Source organism: Dromiciops gliroides, chromosome 4 (assembly GCF_019393635.1).
Source record: "Dromiciops gliroides isolate mDroGli1 chromosome 4, mDroGli1.pri, whole genome shotgun sequence".
Taxonomy (NCBI): domain Eukaryota; kingdom Metazoa; phylum Chordata; class Mammalia; order Microbiotheria; family Microbiotheriidae; genus Dromiciops; species Dromiciops gliroides.
Genome location: NC_057864.1, coordinates 179,832,697 through 179,849,963, shown reverse-complemented (window position 1 = coordinate 179,849,963; position 17,267 = coordinate 179,832,697). Strand labels below are relative to the sequence as shown.

The window sequence follows — 17,267 nt, the reverse complement described above, 5'->3', positions numbered from 1 at the left end:
ATCTTTTATAACCCAGTACAGAAAAAAAGCTCAAAAGTATCTTAAGTCTTTCAAGTTTGATTTTATGCTACCATTTTCTGTTTGCTGATCTTCAGAGTAATGGTTATGGTAGATATTTTATTTTTTGCAGCCTCAGTAAAAAATAAAAGGGGGAAGAATGCTAGGTTGGAATGTTTGATTTTACAGTATAGACATGATTTCCTCTTTAGATGTGATTTTTTTTTTTTTTTTGGCAAAAAACAAAAACAAAAAAACAAACAAAACCCAAATAAACCCAAAACAGGTAGTAAGAGTAAGAAAAAAAGGACCAAAAACCCAGGTCACCGTGACCTGGCATATTTCTTGTCCCAAATGCTCCAGTCCAAGTGCATTCTCAGTCAAGGATAGGACCATCGCCCACTCCTCTGAAATGAGCAAACACACTGGATCTTCCAGAACTGGCAGTTTGCAGTCTACTTGAAATAACTAAAAATGCAAAACAATTTCTTGACATGTCCCAGCCTTTTTTTTTTTTTAAACACAGCTATATGAGTTTGATTTTTCCAGAATACAAAGTACTTTATTATGGAAGTGTTTTTAAATTTTACAACCAGCGCACCGCACCTCTGCACAGTAAGAAACTGCAGCAAATCATTATTGCAAATAATTATATATCTTCATAATGTTCCAAACAGTATTAAAGTCTGGTTCATGTCTTTCTTTTTTTTGCTCTGTGTCTGTTGGCAGAGCAGATAGGCAATAAGCACTAGACTTGAGAAAGTGTTCAATTTCAAGCTTCTGATCACATTATATGGCCTCCAGGCACAGCTTCTATGACATTTTCCCATGTTACTTAATGTTGCACACATTTCACTCCTCTTAATAAAGAGGCATTTATATAAAAAAAACCCCTCTATGCTGAATATGCATAAAATTAGGAGATAAAATCCACTGATAAGCACTCAGCTCTAACTTTTTATAAAAGCAACCTTATTTTCTGTTTTCAAGGAGAGTATAAAGTTGTGAAATGGACTGGTGGAGAGTTATAGAAATTTTGTTACTGCTCTGGACACTACTTGCAAAAGGATGTTATTCTTTAAAATAAAGTGGCTTTGAGGATTTTCTTTTTTGGTACTGTAAACATGTTGTACTATTTAATATTAAATGAACTTAATTTATAACATTTCTGCCAGCAAAACATATTCTCAAGCCATTAAGGCAGAAGTCTCCCTCACCCTCACGGAGAAAAAAAAAAGAAAATTCATTTGTTATAAAATTGTGAAGAGACCCAAGCAAGACCCCACTTCAGATTTGTCAGCATAAACTTGAGTGCCTTTGTCCACTGCTCCTCAGAGTTGAACTGGGTTTTGATGGAATAGGAGCCGCCACTGCCTCCTGTGTCTTCAATCTTACCTTTCTCCACATCCATCCTGCAGCAGAGAAACATCAGAGCTCATTAGTAACTGAGAATCAAGTCAGTTCAGGCAAACGGGCAGGGCCATGATCATGGGACCATTCACGTCATTGTCTCCATTAAAACACTCTTGTCAGGGAAGGGTGGTGTACTTTGGATTTGCTCAAAAGCCAAATATCATGCTGGCTGTCACAAGAGCCCCATTGTCACTGCTGAGTGCAGAGACAGCACATAGAAGCAAATGAAAGGATAGGAGCAGGGAGTGGGCTGTAGTGGGGGGGTGAGGTCAGAATATCCCTCACTGATCTCTAAAGCACCCCTAAACTCAATGGAGAAGAAAGGTAAGAGAGGAAAGGAAATGCTTTGTCTTTGTGGCCAGCAAAAAACGGCTCTGCCCCATTGATGGAATAAATTTCCTGCCTGTTAAGGAAGGGTGGTGCCAACATCTGATCAAAATGCTTATTTCCAGGAGCATCTGGAAAAACCCTCTTGAAACTAGAGAAGCTAGAGTTCTGTGCCCAGATAATCCCCACACCCATGTAGTGTAACATTCTCTCTCTCTCTGTCTCTCCAGGGAATGGGGATCACATCCTGCTCCATTCATAGGATCAAGGGACCTGAGCAGAAGATTGAGGGTGAGCAATACTCAAGTCCCCAACAGTCAAAGCCATGAGATCTAGCATCTGCTAGATTTCCTGCTCTTCTTAGGCCTTACAAGTTCATGACACTATCCCAACTACCTGCACTATGAACTCTTTCCAAGTTGCTTAGTCTGCTGTCACTGCAGCCTCACTCTAGGCTAGATGCACACCAACCTGTAAGGCAGACAGAAGCGTGTCTCGCCCTTCTCCACCTCTTCTTTGAACTGCTGCACACAGTCCAAGAAAGCCACCATTGCATGATCAAACTTGTTGTCCCAGAAAAACCGCAAACCTCCGGAACAGTATAATGGCAGCTCCTGCTCGAGAGAGGCATAGCAACACATGTGGCACCAAAGCAAACCAAATGGCCTCAGGCCTGCTGACTTTTCAATCCATGCTCTATCTGAATCCCATTGATAATGTGCAACTAAGTCCTGGTGGTTCTTTTGTGCCCTAATGTGGAGCAGCTTTGTTACTTCAGGCACAGCCTGACTAATCTGGGTTTGCTTTCTCCATTTAGAAAATGGGAACAAGAAAGATCTACTTCATAGCAATTCCTTCCCCATGCCAATTTATACAACCCTCTCCAGGTAGCTACCTCTGCATCTCAACTAGATAAAACTTAGGACCTCTCATTCAGTTTTCAAGCAGATGATGAAAAACATTTAAAGTCTCCCCTGTAGGTCCAAAGGAGTTGGGTTTTAACTGCATCTTAGATATTCACATTTTAGAGACCATCTGAGTCTGGGACAGAAGCTGAAGTGCAAGATTAGAAGAACAAAATTCAGCTGTCTCATTAGAAAGCATCAGGATTATTCTATAATGCAGTTGAATTGGAGATATCCAGAGTACCTTGGATTTGTCTGTGAGAGACTCCAGATATGAGTGGTTTCCATAAGGAACAAGGCGATACCTAAAATAAAAAAGAGGGGGGGGGGGGGATAATGGGGCTATTCAAGAGGATACTATTTTCTAATAAAGATGAAGTTTATCAATCATCTATGGATTTAATAGCCCCTTTCCTCCTGTGGACAAAACCCTTTACGGAGTAAAAATGTTCAGGAAGGAGATGTAGTCCTCACCCAGAGGAAAATCTTAATCTACTGAATACAGCAGAGTGCTACTGCAAATGTACTGTCAGTCTAATGGAGAAACAAGAAAGAGCACAACAACAAAAAAGATTAATCTCCCTACCTCTGAAATTTCAGGCCCATTTTATTGGCTAGGGCATGGAGCAGCAACACTGTCTGCCCCCATGCAGCGTTGATCTCATTCCACTCCACAGGGACACTAGGGAGCCGCCCCAGCCTAAAGTTATTAATTGTGCCAAACTGTCCACTGTGCCTGTGGTGGAAAACAGGAAAGAAAGCAGGGGAAAAAGAACTTTGTGACCCTAGTGGGCCTTTGCCATAACGTTGGGAAAATTCTGAGGTGCAAGGGGGGCAAGAATCAGTCCACTGTGATAGGACAAATAGGTCTTTATGTGACTAGAAGGTTTGGCCTAATAGTTCTCTTTTCCCCTTCAGTGTTGGGTAATTTTGTGCCCTAGAATTATGAGGTGTATTCATGCCTACCCCATTCTTAACACCATACTAAAAGAATGTTATAATAAGTACAATACATAGTCCATTTTGTGGGGGAGAGGTTCTTTGGTGGTCAGTAGCTAAAATTCAGATGTGTATTGTTCCCCACCCTCTTCCCATCCCGAATTCCATATTACCAGATGTGGAATGTTGCGTTAAAAACATTTGTTTTCTTCAGCTTGTCCAGTTGGATCTGGGCATAACGCATCTGGTTGTCCACACTCTTCAGCTCATCATCTAGCTCCAGCTGTTGTCGTTTAAATTCACTATATTCCCTCTGGTATCTGTGAGTAATTAAGGCAAACATTAAAAGAGCTGGTCACTCTTGTGGTCAAGGCTACCAATCTTATTCCAACCAATGAATAGTTTTGGCTCTGATGCTTTGGGAGCCTCCTGAATTTAGTGCAAAGTCGCCAAATAGGGCACAATATTGGGCATCCTTCCTTTTTTCCAGTGAGAGGAGGAAAAGAATGTCAAATTCCATCTGTTTCAGGCTGGGCATGTCCTTCAAAAAGGATAAAAACACTCTCATTTCAAATCTTTTCAAAAGGAGAGCTACAGAAGATTTCCTCTAAAACCATGCAGGATGTATACATACTATGTGGGTTGGCTCATTTTACTTGTCCATCTGAGCACTTATTAACACTATTCTAATATGAATTTATGTTACTCTAAAATCCCTAGCCTTTTTCAAAGCTTAGCTCAATTTCTACCTTCTATGACTTTGGGGACAGCTAGACATGCTGTGTATGTATTTCTCTCCATAATACAATGTAAATTCCTTGAGGGCAAGGGTAAACATAGTGCTTTCACCATCAGATTGAAAGCTCTTCCAGCTTAGTAGGGAGCTAACAAGAGTGGGCAATGTTACAGAATAACAGAATTGTAAGCCAGGAAGAGACTTTTAGAGATCTTAGAAATCAGCTACTAATAGTGAAAGCATTGGGTTTATAATCAGAAGACCTAGGTTTGACTCTTCATCTGTCACTTACTAGCAAAGTAAACACAGGTTAAATAATTTTACTTCCTAACCCTGTTTCCTCATCTGTAAAACAGGGATAATGATATTTGTATAGCTTAAAGTTGCTGTGAGGATAAAATGAGAATATACATAGTGTACCACCATTATATACAGACAATGAAACTGAGGCCCAGTAAGTTTAAATATTCAGTGCTTCCCTAGTGCCTCTAAGATAAAATGCAAGCTTCTATTCCTGGCATTTAAAGCCCATCACAATCTGGCTCTAAGCAATCTAACCAGACATACATTAGTCCCTTTCTTGTTCTCTATATTCCAGCCAAACTGGTCTGTGAGATGTTTCCTGCATTTAGAACCCCATCTCCCAATCCTGTTCCTTTGCATAGGCTAAATCCCCATCCCTCACCAGCTTCCTTCAAGGCTCAGCTCAAGCTCCAAAATCCAAATGAACCTTTTCTAATGAGTCTATATTTATTTGTGATATGTTGACACTTTCCTGGCAAAAACTGAGCTCTAAAAGCAGGGCCTTTTTTGGGTTTTGTCTTTGTATTCTCAGTGCCTTAGGAGGTAGAGTGATATAGTAGAGAGACTGCCTGGCTTGAAGTCAGGAAGCCCAAGGTTCAAATTCCAATTGTGACACTTACTAGCTGCTGTATAACTATGGGCAGTCACTTATTTGTGCCTCAGAGAACTGTCCAGGGCACATTCAGGCCACAGCCATCTGTTCTTTAGCCTCAAAGGGGGGATGCACTGAGAGATGAATCACTTACTGAGCTTCTTCCTGATCTAGCCGCTCAGTCTCTGCCTGGACTTCCTCAAGATCTTCTGCCACGATTTTGCGGTTCTTTTCTACATTTTCCAGTTCCTGGATCAGCCTCTCTTCCTCAAGTGCCAGCTCCTTCAATTCCATCTTCAATTTTTCCTCATCATCTTCATTCATTTGCTCCAAGATCTCCAAACAGCGTCTGCCAAAGATATTCCATTTAATCTGAGGGAACCTGTCATTCATACTATGGCATTCCAGCTAAACTCAAGGAAAAAGAATATTAATCTGGGACTCCTACATCCAAATGGCACTTTGGACAGCAGCAGTTGCCTGGCTCTGATTTAGAGTCTCATTTCTCAGGCTCTCACAGGAACTCACTTGTAGTTCTGACATTCATTTTCTGTGATGTTGAGCTGGGTGTCCAGCTGATCCAACAGAGTATCTGTACATTCCTCACACAGAGGGTGATCCACATCTGTCTGGCCTGACATGATATCAAAAAGGTCTCCAGTAACCTAAGGAATAAGAAGAAATGAGTGACTTATGAAGTTCGTTGTGAGGAGTCAGTGAGAGGCATCTTCCTCCACCAGCTCAGACCATACCCCCAAGATGGACACACTTGCCTTCAGTCTTCGGCTGAGATTCTCCATGGTGCCTCCATCGGACGCCTCCCCAATCAGAGTGAAGCTGTTGGCACTTTCCGTGGACATCATCCTATAGACAGTCCCCCACCCACCAGCCACATGAGGGAGCAGAGAGGCTCCCCCTCCACCTCCTAAAGTGCCAGTGGTCAGACTCTTAGGTAGCAAAGCCATAGAAACTCTTAAGGGCCAAACCTATTCCCCCAACTCTCGTTAGCTCTAGGTCTCTTCAAAGCCACTCTGATCATGTTTCTTGGGATGGCACAGGCTAGTCTTATTGGATTGAGGAGAGAACAACCATGGCATCAACCTGAGGCTCAAGACATAGAAACTTCAGGAGGGAGGGTGGCCAAGGAGAAGCATTTCCTAATTATACCCCCTCCAAAAAACCCAACTTCATCAATATCGATCCAAGGATAACCATTTCCAGATTTCTTTTCCTGTTCCCTCCTCTCCAGTGAATTGGATTAACTTTTCCCAGTACTTAATACTCCCAAGCACTACTTGATCTGCCCTCCCCAACCTAATAACTGCCTCAGGGAAAGCCCTTTTTAGATTCACTCCATGACTGTAATGGGCTGTGGGAGGAAGGGAGACAGGACACCATGGCCTTGTTGGAAGGATCATATGGCTATCCATTGCCATCTGATCCTAAGATCTTGCATGGAGAAAGCCACCCTGTATTTTATGTGCCTCTAGTATAGAATAGGGGCTGAGGCATAATAGGCACCTGGCTGGGGGGATGTATCTGCGGGAGACACCATCCTGCCGAGTTTCAGCAAATGGCTCCTGGAAATGAGAGGGGACAGTGTTAAGATACCAGTAGACTGTGGTACCAGCTTGTGTCCCAAAACAATAGCCCTGCTCTCCTGAATATAACTGCTTGCCCTGCACCTGTATTTCAGGAAAGCTCCAATCATTATGCTAATATTTACTCCCCACTCTCTAGCCATACCTTCACAACCTCAGCAAGACTAATCCGACACTATGCTCATACCCTGTCCTCACCCTCTGCCCATTCTGGAACTAATAACCATAAGTCAGCTCAGTTATTGTCCCTAGATTGGGTGACCTACTTCCCAGTAGCCCATTCTTATCATCCCAATAACTTTCCAGATCAAAGTGTTCCCTCCCACTCCCCCAACCACTGCCAGGGTCAGCCCTATTAGAATAAAAGTTCCTTGAGGGAAGGGACTGACTGCTTAGGTAGTTAGGTTCCCAGCACTAGCAGAGTATGACCAAGGCCAGCATATGATAAAATATGTGTATAATCAACCTTTGATTAACTATACTAATAGACCAGATGATTAAAAAAATCCAATTTGCCTTTGAATGTCCTGTCCTTATGCCAAAAAGTGGCACCTTTATCTGTTTTTTTCCCCCTCAGAAAAAAGGAGCAAATTTACCTAATTATAAATCTGACCTAGGTAGTTATTAAATGTTTGCATCCTGTGGACATAAAGCAGTATAATATAGTAGAAATTTGACTTTCAAGATAAGAACACCTGACTTTCTTGTCTCTGACACACTGGTTGCATGAATCTGAGCAAGTCAATTAATTTGTCCTGGTAGAGGGGAGCATGGTTTCTTGTGTGGCAATTCCTTATACTGATGAAACCATAGTTGATGAAATTTGCCTAGAATTGGGCTGGCAAGACCAAGCCAGCCTATGATTAAAAATAGCATAGTAAAGCATGAACTAGATAATTCATGTGTTCATACCAAAACCTGTTCACACATTGCTTTTATATTAAAAGCAAATACTAAGAGTCATTCCGCATTGATGTTAGAAAACACCTATATTCAAGTAACAGTCTTCTCTGAAGTGTCACAGCTGCTCCAAGGAGGAGTGCCTCCCCAGATCCCATTACTTGAACTCCCTCAAATTGTTATGTCTTCCACTTCTTTGTCACCATGGGGATTCGGATGCATTTCTGATGTTTCACAGATACCTTAAGTACAATATTTCTCACTAATGCATGCCTCCTATAAAAGGAGTCTGGGTAGGTTCAAGGGACCACTACAGCTGAGTAGAAGCTCTAAATATTTTTCTCAAGCTGGATTTTACCTTCGAGAAAAGTATAAACCTTATTACCTCTCCTGAATTAGTTTCTTCCTCCTGAGTCTCTCCAGGCTTGGTCTGAGCTGTGGTGAGTAGTGGAGCTAAGGAAGAAGAAATTACTCCAGTCAGTGAAAGTTACCTCCTTCTCTAGCAGTGAAGATATATATACAATAGCTTTGGGCCCCTCCCCCCATTTCCTTTAGAATACTATTTACATTTGTTGGAACTGTTGTTTCACTTTACATACCTGTCCCTGTACTCAAAAACCACCAATTTTAGGTCATTTAAATTTCACCCCCTTTCCACCTCAGTCGAAGCTCTCGACCCAACACAAGAGCAGTAAGTAGGTGCCTTTTTTTGTTGGAAAACTCTATTGAATTCTAGAACTTATAGAATATTAGAACTCAAAGAAGCCACAGCCTTCAACTTCATCTTATAATTTACTTAAAACAAAAACCCTCAAGCAAAATGACTTGTCCAAGGTCCTGCAGCTTGGGACCAGTCGATTTGTGACTGGTCCATTTCTCAGGGCAACGGCCCTCCCCCAACCCCTTAGAACGCAGCAGACCTGTGAGCTCCCGGATGGTGACTTGGTCTAGGATCTTGAAGGACGTGTCCAGTTTCAGGGGCTGGCTGCAGCGCTGGCACACGAAGCTCACCTGCATGGTGCTGCTCGATGACTTCGACCCCTCCATCCCTGCGGAGACCCGGCTGTCAGCGTGGGGCAGGGACTCCCGGAGGCGCTTCTCTAGCCTAGGACTCTCGCTCCAGCCCTCCACCCTAGGATCCCCGGAGGTCTGCAGTCACAGGACAAGGGAACCCACTTTTGGGCTAGCTGAAGCCGGTACTAAGCTATGGCGGGGTTGGGGTCGGGCTCGCCCCGGGGTCAGGGCCTCAGTCCCGGACCACCGCCGCCGCCGTCTCCTCACCTCGGCGTTCCAGAGTCCGTTGCCCAGGCTGGGCCGAGTCGGGCCTACCGCGGAGGCACCTTTACACCTCCGGCTCTCTCCAAGATCCCCGTCTCCCCGACCCCCATCGCCCACAGCCGGGATCTCGGCCCGCTCCTACTTCCCGGTCCACTAGGCGGGACTTCCGTCCTCTAAAGGATGTGACGAAGGACGCTGAGACGCGATCTCCATGCACCAATCCCAGGCATCGGCTCTTCCTTTCCAGAATAAGAGGAGCGCCACAGCGGCCTCCGTAGCCCGGATTGAGAACTTCAGTTCCTCCCATGGAATAGCCCAAGACGGGCATGCAGAGGAGCGGTAGGGTAGGGAACTGGAGCAACTGGAAGCTTATGAATTCCCGGGCTCTTCTCAGGATTTTTAACTTTAGCTGAAATCATATTCTTTTAGAGTTTCCTGTCGTGTCAGGGCTGTTTCTATTTTGAAGTCAGCGTAGTAAACTGGAAGTCACAGAATCTGAGTTGGAATCCTGGTTCTGCTACCATGACCTGTGTGACCTTGGGCAAGTCACCACCTTTCTGAACCTGTTTCATCAACTGTAAAATGAGGATTTTGGCATGGATGGTCTCTGAGGGCTTTTATAGATAGATCTAAAGTCATGACATTAAGATGAACTTTTCAACAGTGTGTGTGCTTGCCTCCCCCCCCCCCCCCAAAAGGCAATAGGCTGCTTGGGGAGGTAGAAAGCTCTCCTTCCTGGAGGTGTTCAAGTTAAGTGTGAGTGGGGACTTGTCAGGGTGACTGAAAGGTGATTCCTGTTTAGGTATGGATTGGACCAGATGACCCTTGTGGTACATTACAGTTTAGATTCTATGATCTGAAGAGTAAGTAGAGCATGAAACAGATCCACAGTGTCAGTACTTGCAGTCTTTGTCCCCTCCTTTGGGAGGCCCTTAATGGAAGTCCTTCTACACCTTTTATTCCCAGCCACATACATACTCTTCTATCTGGTAACACTGGCCTCCTTGCCATCCAACGGATTAAAAAAAAAAATCCATCTCTCAGCTTCAGCTGTCTCCCTAAGCCTGGAATGCTCTTCCTCCTCATCTCTGCCTACCTGCTTCTTCTTTTTTTTTTTTTTTTTTAGTGAGGCAATTGGGGTTAAGTGACTTGCCCAGGGTCACACAGCTAGTAAGTGTTAAGTGTCTGAGGCTGGATTTGAACTCAGGTCTTCCTGACTCCAGGGCCAGTGCTCTATCCACTGAGCCACCTAGCTGCCCCTACTACCAGCTTCTTTTAAGTCCCAACTAAAATCTTATAGTCTACAGGGAGACTTTCCTAACTTTTCTTAATTCTAGTGCCTTTTTTCTCAATTACTTCCTATTCCTCCTATATAGACCTTCTCTGTACATATTTGTTTGCCTGTTATCTTCCCTATTGGATTGTGAACTCCTTGAGGGCAAGGGCTGTCTTTTCTCTCTTTTTGTATCCTCAGTCCTTGGCCTGGCGCATAGTAGGAATTTAATAAATATTTACTGACAAAAGCAACCAGGAGTGAATAGCTTATGAAGTGTAATGGAGTGCTGAACTCAGTATGAGGGGGGGAAAAACCCTAGTTCCACATCCAGCAGTGTGATCCTGGGCAATTAACGCCTTTTCCTTTCTAAGCCTGTTTCTTCACTCTTAAAAAAATTATTTATTTGTGGGGCAGCTAGGTGGCACAGTGGATAGAGGCCATGGGGGCAGGAGTACCTGAGTTCAAATTCGGCCTCAGACACTTAACACTTACTAGCTGTGTGACCCTAGGCAAGTCACTTAACCCCAATTGCCTCACTAAAAAAAAAAAAATTATTTATTTTTCTTACTCTTAAAACAGGGTAATCATAGTATCTCTATCTTATCGGGTTGTGAGAATCAACTACATAAAGCGTTTTCCAAACTTCTATAAAATAAAGCTATTCTTTATACTTTTCCTCCTAACTATGAATAGTAAAAGCTAACATCTTGGAGTCAGCACTGAATTTGAACTCAGGTCTTTTCTTACTCCAAATTCATCATTATAAGGAAGAGACAACATGGGTTGTAGAGTACAACAGTGCAACCTCTCTGCCAAACTACTCAAGGAACTGTGAAGACCCATCACACACCACAGCTCATTAGTTATTCCAACTCCCTTTAGACACAGGATACAGCTTAACAAACCACTAAGAGATTTCTCCTGTGCAAAGCCATGTGCTGCTAGGTACTTGAGATACAAAACTGAGATAAGACTGTTGACCTCATAGAGGTTACAGTCATGTGGGGTATAAAACCTAAATATCGATCATTGTAAATAAACATTACATAAGAAGTGTATTTGAGAGTTAGAAAACAAAGTGCTAATAGGAGAAGCCCAAAGAGAATGACATGGGGCAGGACTTGGCTGTCCATGGTCCTAAACTGTGGTTAGAGAAGGGTGTGGTCTGTTTTTGGCTTTGGTTTCTAGACCTGGCTCTGCCACCTGTGTAAGTAACCTTGATCAACCGATTTTTCCATTTCTGGGCCTCAGTTTCCTTTATCTGTAAAAGGGCGGGGTTGGACGAGATAATCTCTAAATTCCCTTTGAAATCTAACTCTTTGAATCTATTGACGAAGAGTCAGTCGCTACCCTCAGAGAGCTGCCAGATTAAAGTAAAAGGAACAGGACAAGACGGGTGCAATACCTCTGCACAGATCGGGTGGCTGGCACCTGGGCAAGTATCACAGGGCCCAGAACAAGCCCGCCCCCGCCCGAGGCTTCCCGCACCTGCTGGATTCCACTGACAGCCCAGGAAACTAGACCGCAGGGTTGACGTCATTGGCACGCGACGGCGCACAAGCGCCTCACCTCCACTAGAGATGCGAACAAGGCTGATGATCCTCGGGGCCCTTCTGGCCTTTCTCACTCTCTATGTAATGTCCCGCGATCTAAGGGAGGAAGGCACAAGCACGTGTTAGCCTCTTAGGGCGCCCCTGACTCCAATTTTCTGCTCAGGGCGGCGGAGAAAACCAGAGGCAAGAGAAACCACATCTTCTTGGCCTCCTGCCCGGTCTAGCACCGCGCGTTACGGCGCGCGTGCGTAAGAGCGCGCGCCGGGCACGTGCCGCCCGCGAGCCCGCCGGCGATTGGCTGTGACGCGCCTTCCGGTGCAAGCGGCGGAAGCCGGGCGGGCAAGCGAGTGAGCGAGCAGGGAGGCAGGAAGGCAGGCAGGAGCCCGGGAGGCAGGCAGCGAGGAAGCGAGGGAACCAGACAGGCCGGTGGAGGCTCGAAGGAAGCCAGAGCCTGCGCCTGTGTCCAGGTCCTCCGGTACCCCGCCCCGGAGCCCCCAGCGGAGCGGACGCGGCCCGCCCCGGCCATGGCCTCGCTGCTGAAGGTGGATCAGGAAGTGAAGCTCAAGGTAGCAGCCCCCGCCTCCTCCCCGCGACCCCGCGGGGCCGGTTCTTAACCCCCGGCGGCCGCCTTTGTCTCCCGAGGGGACTTCCGAGCCCGTCGCCCCCTCCCCCTGCCCTGGGCCCGCCCCATCCTTCCACCTGCCCCGGCTGGCCACCGGTTCGTCCTCGGGGCGGACAGAGCGTCGCTTCACCCGGGGATGCTACTATTCAGGGTCCGCTGCTGCTTCTCCTTTCGCTGGGCTCGGGGGAGGCGTTGACGGACACGTGTTGGGCCGGGTCTGCCTAGGCAAGCCGCAGCGAAAACCAATCCTCCCCGTATGGATCCTGCGGTCCCACCCCCCCACCCCCCCTCCCGGCGTCAAGATCCCACAGGTGCTTGGGGTTGCAGTCGCATCGTCACTGAGGGTTGGGGGATGCGTTTGTGAGATCACAGCCCCCAAGTCCCCACTCCCCTACTTAGCCTCCTTACCTGGGAGCACAAGCTGACATAGGGAGGGAGGAAAAACCGACGAGTGTCGGCCCCTGTTCCGTGGGTACCACCCCCAAGATGGAGAAATGGATCCTCAAAAAAATAAAATATTTAGAATCTGGGGGTCTCTCGTCTTCTCATTACAACTACAAGGTGAGCAGAGGCACCAGGAACGGTTTTTTGGTTGTATATGTGTGGGTTTGGTTGGTTTGTTTTGTTTTGCTTCTGAGGACACATCTCTTCCCCCTGCTACCAGGCCCTGGAGGAAGTCCTGATGTGTGTTCTTGCCCTTTGCAGGTTGATTCTTTCAGGGAGCGGATCACAAGTGAGGTGAGTGCTGCTGCTTGTTGGATGGGAAGAGAAGATTAATTTAGTTGGGAAAACCCAACTAAACTGGGGAGTGTGTAGATTGGAGATCAAAAACCCTCCAGCAAGCAGTAAGTCAACTTCACTGTGTCTCTTTCAGGCAGAAGACTTGGTGGCAAATTTTTTCCCAAAGAAGTTGTTAGAACTTGATAGTTTTTTGAAGGTGAGAGATACTTTCTTTCCCTCTCTTCCCTTCTATAGCTACCTTTATCCCTAGTTCCCTCAGCATGCTGGCTGCATAGCCAATTGGAATTGCCTGCTTTGTGTTTGATTCTAATGTATTCTAACTTTCTTCTTCCTAACGCCTTAAAAAAGGTTTTACTTGGGGGTGGCTAGGTGGCAAAGTGGATAAAGCACCGGCCCTGGATTCAGGAGTACCTGAGTTCAAATCCAGCCTCAGACACTAGCTGTGTGACCCTGGGCAAGTCACTTAACCGCTATTGCCCCGCAAAAAAACCCCAAAAAACCAAAAAAGGTTTTACTTGTTCTTTTTGTTTTACCACTGGAGTAATTTCTAAATGCTATTGTACCTCCATTCCCCTGAACCCTTCCATATAACAAAGAAAATTGGTTAAGCACAACCAGCTGACAGTGGCCACATCTGAAAGTGACATTCCACAACTGTATACCCTTTCCCCACTTCTCCCCCTCCCCCCAACTTAAATCATCCTTCCATTTCTATTTAACTTGAAAACATACAGTGGGTTTTTTTTCCCTTCCAGGAGCCTATCTTAAACATCCATGATTTAACCCAGATCCACTCAGACATGAATCTCCCAGTCCCTGATCCCATCCTTCTTACCAATAGCCATGATGGATTGGATGGTGTAAGTTTCTCTTTACTACTCTTTTACTCTTTATTGTTGATCAGTAAAGGTCCCTAGACCAGAGTTCTGTTTGCATAAAGGACCAGTATAAGGACCTATTTATGGGATTAGGAGCCAGTTTCTTTGTGACCCAGAATTTAGCATAATTCTCTTGTTTTCTGTATTCATAACACTAGGAGACTCTTAACTATCCTGTTCCTAAAGATGTTGTGAGATCCAATAGGACTGAAATCACCCTGTGCATTCTTTAGAGGTTATAGGATATCTGGTCATGGGCAAGACCTTTTCACCAATTTGTATCTCATACTCTGTCAATGATTAGGAAGTTCTTGCTATCTAAGCTCATTCCCTTCCTTCTAACTTATACCTTTGTTTATAAAAATTTCATAATATGTATAAAGCATTTTGCAAATCTTAAAGCAAGCACTGCATAAGACCTGAATCGTAATAGATTATCCAAATAAACATTGATCGTTTCTTTTCTTAATGTTTATTAGTGTTTATTTATATGTAACTCATACCAAATTTTCTGTCATTTCTTTAATGAATCTAACCTTTTCAATTAGATTATTCCATGAGAGCAGATTTCTTCTTTGTTATGTCATTATTCCAGGTATCTTAGTACAGTGCCATGCACCTAGGCACATAAATGTTGACTGAACTGAATGGAGTCAATAATGGGGGTCTTTCAGTTTAGGTTTCAGGACTCTATGGGAAGAGTAGAGTAAAATAATTTAAAAATTGGTGTCTTTGATGAGGGTAACACTTAACCTCTGTATGTCCTATAGCCCAATTTGAAGAAGAGGAAGTTGGATGAGTGTGAGGAGGCCTTCCAGGGTAAGCACCATTTCTTTCCCTATACCTAATTCTGTAAGCCCCATCTTGGGGATCTGATGTCTAGAGAGCTGTAGTCTGAATGCATTTTTTTAGAATTGAATGTACCCAAATTTAGTATTCTGAGCCAATGGAGGAAGGGAAGGCTTGACCTGGCATTAGTGTCATAGGTAGGGGGAGGCCCTGAGGATTTGGGGGGGGGGTGGTGGAGAGACTTTGGCATATCAGGCCCAGGGGTAGAGGAGAAAAATATCTGCACCTTTTTCAGACAAAATTAGTCGTTTCTTTTTCCTGCCAGGCACCAAGGTATTTGTGATGCCGAATGGGATGTTAAAAAGCAACCAGCAGCTGGTGGACATTATTGAAAAGGTGAAACCTGAAATCCGGCTATTGATCGAGAAATGTAACACGGTAAGGCCAGACTGGAATGGGGGGCTGGGTGTGCAGATGATGATGGATTGGGGAACCTAGTGAAGAGGAGAGTGGTTTTGTATTTTTATTTTTGAGGTGGAAGGACAGTTCTTTGGCCCTGCCAAGTTTCTCTGTGTTTAGTGACCCTTTCCCTTTCTTCCTCCATACAGCAGTGGCTTTCACATAAATAATGCTCTACAACGGAAAGGTCCCTGATTCTCATGTTGCTCTCTTTTCTTTCCAGGTCAAAATGTGGGTTCAGCTCCTTATCCCCAGGATAGAAGATGGGAACAACTTTGGTGTATCCATCCAGGTAATGCCTTTTGAACTAGGTAAGATTTTAGTGAGCTTGCCATCTCATGAAGGGCAGAAATTTGGTCTTCTGTATGTCTTAATCCTGTGTGACTTTTATACTTCTGCAAAATAGGTGCTTGCTTGTTTGATAAAATCCTTGAGTGAAAGTCTACTTATGTGGTCATTATGAGGGTGAAGGAGATATCTAGAGGAAGAAGTTAAGGCATTTTCCCATCTGCTCTGCCTCTTTTGGATCTCACCTAGCCAGTGTCCTCTGGGGTGTCAGTGTGAATAGATTTGCTTTCACATATCCCATCCTTTGATCCCTCACAGGAGGAGACAGTTGCAGAACTAAGGACTGTGGAGAGTGAAGCTGCATCTTATCTGGACCAGATATCTAGGTAGGACTGTAAGGGGTTGTCCCCAGGATTGGGGAGTAGGGTTAGTCTTTGACTTTTTCTACTACTCGCTCTTTCCTTTTTTTCCTTCCAGATATTACATTACAAGAGCCAAATTGGTTTCTAAAATAGCCAAATATCCCCATGTGGTAAGTGAGAAAATTGTGGTGGGTGGTATGGGAAGTATGAAATTTTAGAAGAAAAGCCTTGAATTAAGCAGACCCTCAGTCTGGCCCCTAAAAATAGCTACTATTTTTCCTCTCCTTTTTCCTTCCTTCCTGTTCTTCAGGAAGACTATCGACGCACAGTGACAGAGATTGATGAGAAGGAATATATCAGCCTTCGGCTCATCATATCAGAACTGAGGAACCAATACGTGAGTGACTCCTTTACCATATAACCTCCTGTTACCCTAGCTTCTCTCAGCTCTCATCTCCAGTGGGTGGGGGGGTGGGGGGGTAGATTCTGCTTCTCATCTGAGGGATCAGGGCCATGAAGTTGGTGGTTGATATCCAGTGATCCCATCTCTTGACCTGAAAGCTCTGTTTGAAGTCCCTGTGCCTATGCTGGATGAGAGCCAGGTGGGTGATTTTCCTTCCCCCTCCCCCAACCTCTCTCTCAGGTCACTTTACATGACATGATCCTGAAAAACATTGAGAAGATCAAGCGGCCCCGGAGCAGCAATGCAGAGACGCTGTACTGAGGCCAGGGCCAGAGCCAGGGGACTCTGTGAGTCTGGCTCAAGACCGACATTGCCTTGGTTTGTTACATGACTATCGAGATGGGGAAACTGGCTGGAAATAGTAATCACACCTCTCTTCTGTTTTTAGTTAGAGTCTAATGAAGCTCTCATGTAGTTCTGTGACGTGTTTACCTCTTATTTCAGGCCTCAGGAACTCTCCTACCCTAGTCCCCATTCCCAACCTGCCCTGTTGAGACTCATTTCTGGAGTGTTTGCATATGTGTGTCCATGCACACATGCACTTTCTCTTGAACTTTTTTCCATCCCAATCCCACCTTTGGTCTCTTGGTCTGTCTCCTTTTCAGTTAGTTGGTTAGGCATGGGGGGAATTGGAAGTGAAAGAACTTAGTGTTTCTTTGAGGGAATGGGATGGGGGGGGGGGGTCTACCCATGCCTCTCTGTGACATAGAGGATCCCTGATGATGGGGCAGGGAGTGGGTGGAGAAGGGAGGGAGAGGTTGTATTTCCTAAATTGCATCTCCCCTACCACTAGGACCTTGGGAAATATTATACCTTCTACTGTCTCTTTCAGAGTTTTTTTGGAT

General features: G+C 45.0%; 2 protein-coding genes across 3 annotated transcripts; one reads left to right on the top strand and one right to left on the bottom strand.

The window, feature by feature from the left end:
- Positions 1-152: 152 nt before the first annotated feature.
- BECN1 (beclin 1) lies at positions 153-9,175 on the bottom strand. 2 transcript variants are annotated; one of them, XM_044005076.1, is made up of 12 exons: positions 8,995-9,172; positions 8,634-8,762; positions 8,099-8,166; positions 6,734-6,792; positions 5,986-6,076; positions 5,741-5,877; positions 5,367-5,561; positions 3,755-3,901; positions 3,229-3,378; positions 2,887-2,947; positions 2,209-2,351; positions 157-1,409 (listed from the first exon to the last, which is right to left on the bottom strand). In XM_044005076.1, exons 2-12 carry the CDS (start codon positions 8,758-8,760, stop codon positions 1,241-1,243), a joined length of 1,347 nt encoding a protein of 448 aa, XP_043861011.1. In that variant the 5' UTR covers positions 8,761-8,762; positions 8,995-9,172; the 3' UTR covers positions 157-1,240. The 2 variants fall into 2 exon arrangements, with proteins under 2 accessions (XP_043861012.1, XP_043861011.1); XM_044005077.1 differs by lacking the exon at positions 3,229-3,378 and having other exon boundaries at positions 153-1,409; positions 8,995-9,175.
- Positions 9,176-11,838: 2,663 nt separating this feature from the next.
- PSME3 (proteasome activator subunit 3) lies at positions 11,839-16,845 on the top strand. The gene is made up of 11 exons (XM_044000239.1): positions 11,839-12,386; positions 13,148-13,180; positions 13,317-13,379; positions 13,939-14,043; positions 14,832-14,880; positions 15,176-15,288; positions 15,533-15,601; positions 15,916-15,983; positions 16,075-16,129; positions 16,270-16,356; positions 16,603-16,845. Exons 1-11 carry the CDS (start codon positions 12,345-12,347, stop codon positions 16,681-16,683), a joined length of 765 nt encoding a protein of 254 aa, XP_043856174.1. The 5' UTR covers positions 11,839-12,344; the 3' UTR covers positions 16,684-16,845.
- The last annotated feature ends 422 nt before the right edge of the window (positions 16,846-17,267 follow it).

What these genes read in the sequence shown, in the direction of transcription:
- BECN1 (XM_044005076.1), bottom strand. Translation starts at nt 8,760, where the DNA reads ATGGAGGGGTCGAAGTCATCGAGCAGCACCATGCAGGTGAGCTTCGTG. An exon ending in AACGCAACATTCCACATCTG is followed by an intron (nt 3,379 to 3,754) that starts GTAATATGGAAT and finishes TTTCCACCACAG; the next exon opens with GCACAGTGGACAGTTTGGCA. An exon ending in CGCTTCTGTCTGCCTTACAG is followed by an intron (nt 1,410 to 2,208) that starts GTTGGTGTGCAT and finishes TCTCTGCTGCAG; the next exon opens with GATGGATGTGGAGAAAGGTA.
- PSME3 (XM_044000239.1), top strand. Translation starts at nt 12,345, where the DNA reads ATGGCCTCGCTGCTGAAGGTGGATCAGGAAGTGAAGCTCAAG. An exon ending in TAGCCAAATATCCCCATGTG is followed by an intron (nt 16,130 to 16,269) that starts GTAAGTGAGAAA and finishes CCTGTTCTTCAG; the next exon opens with GAAGACTATCGACGCACAGT. An exon ending in CAGAACTGAGGAACCAATAC is followed by an intron (nt 16,357 to 16,602) that starts GTGAGTGACTCC and finishes CCTCTCTCTCAG; the next exon opens with GTCACTTTACATGACATGAT.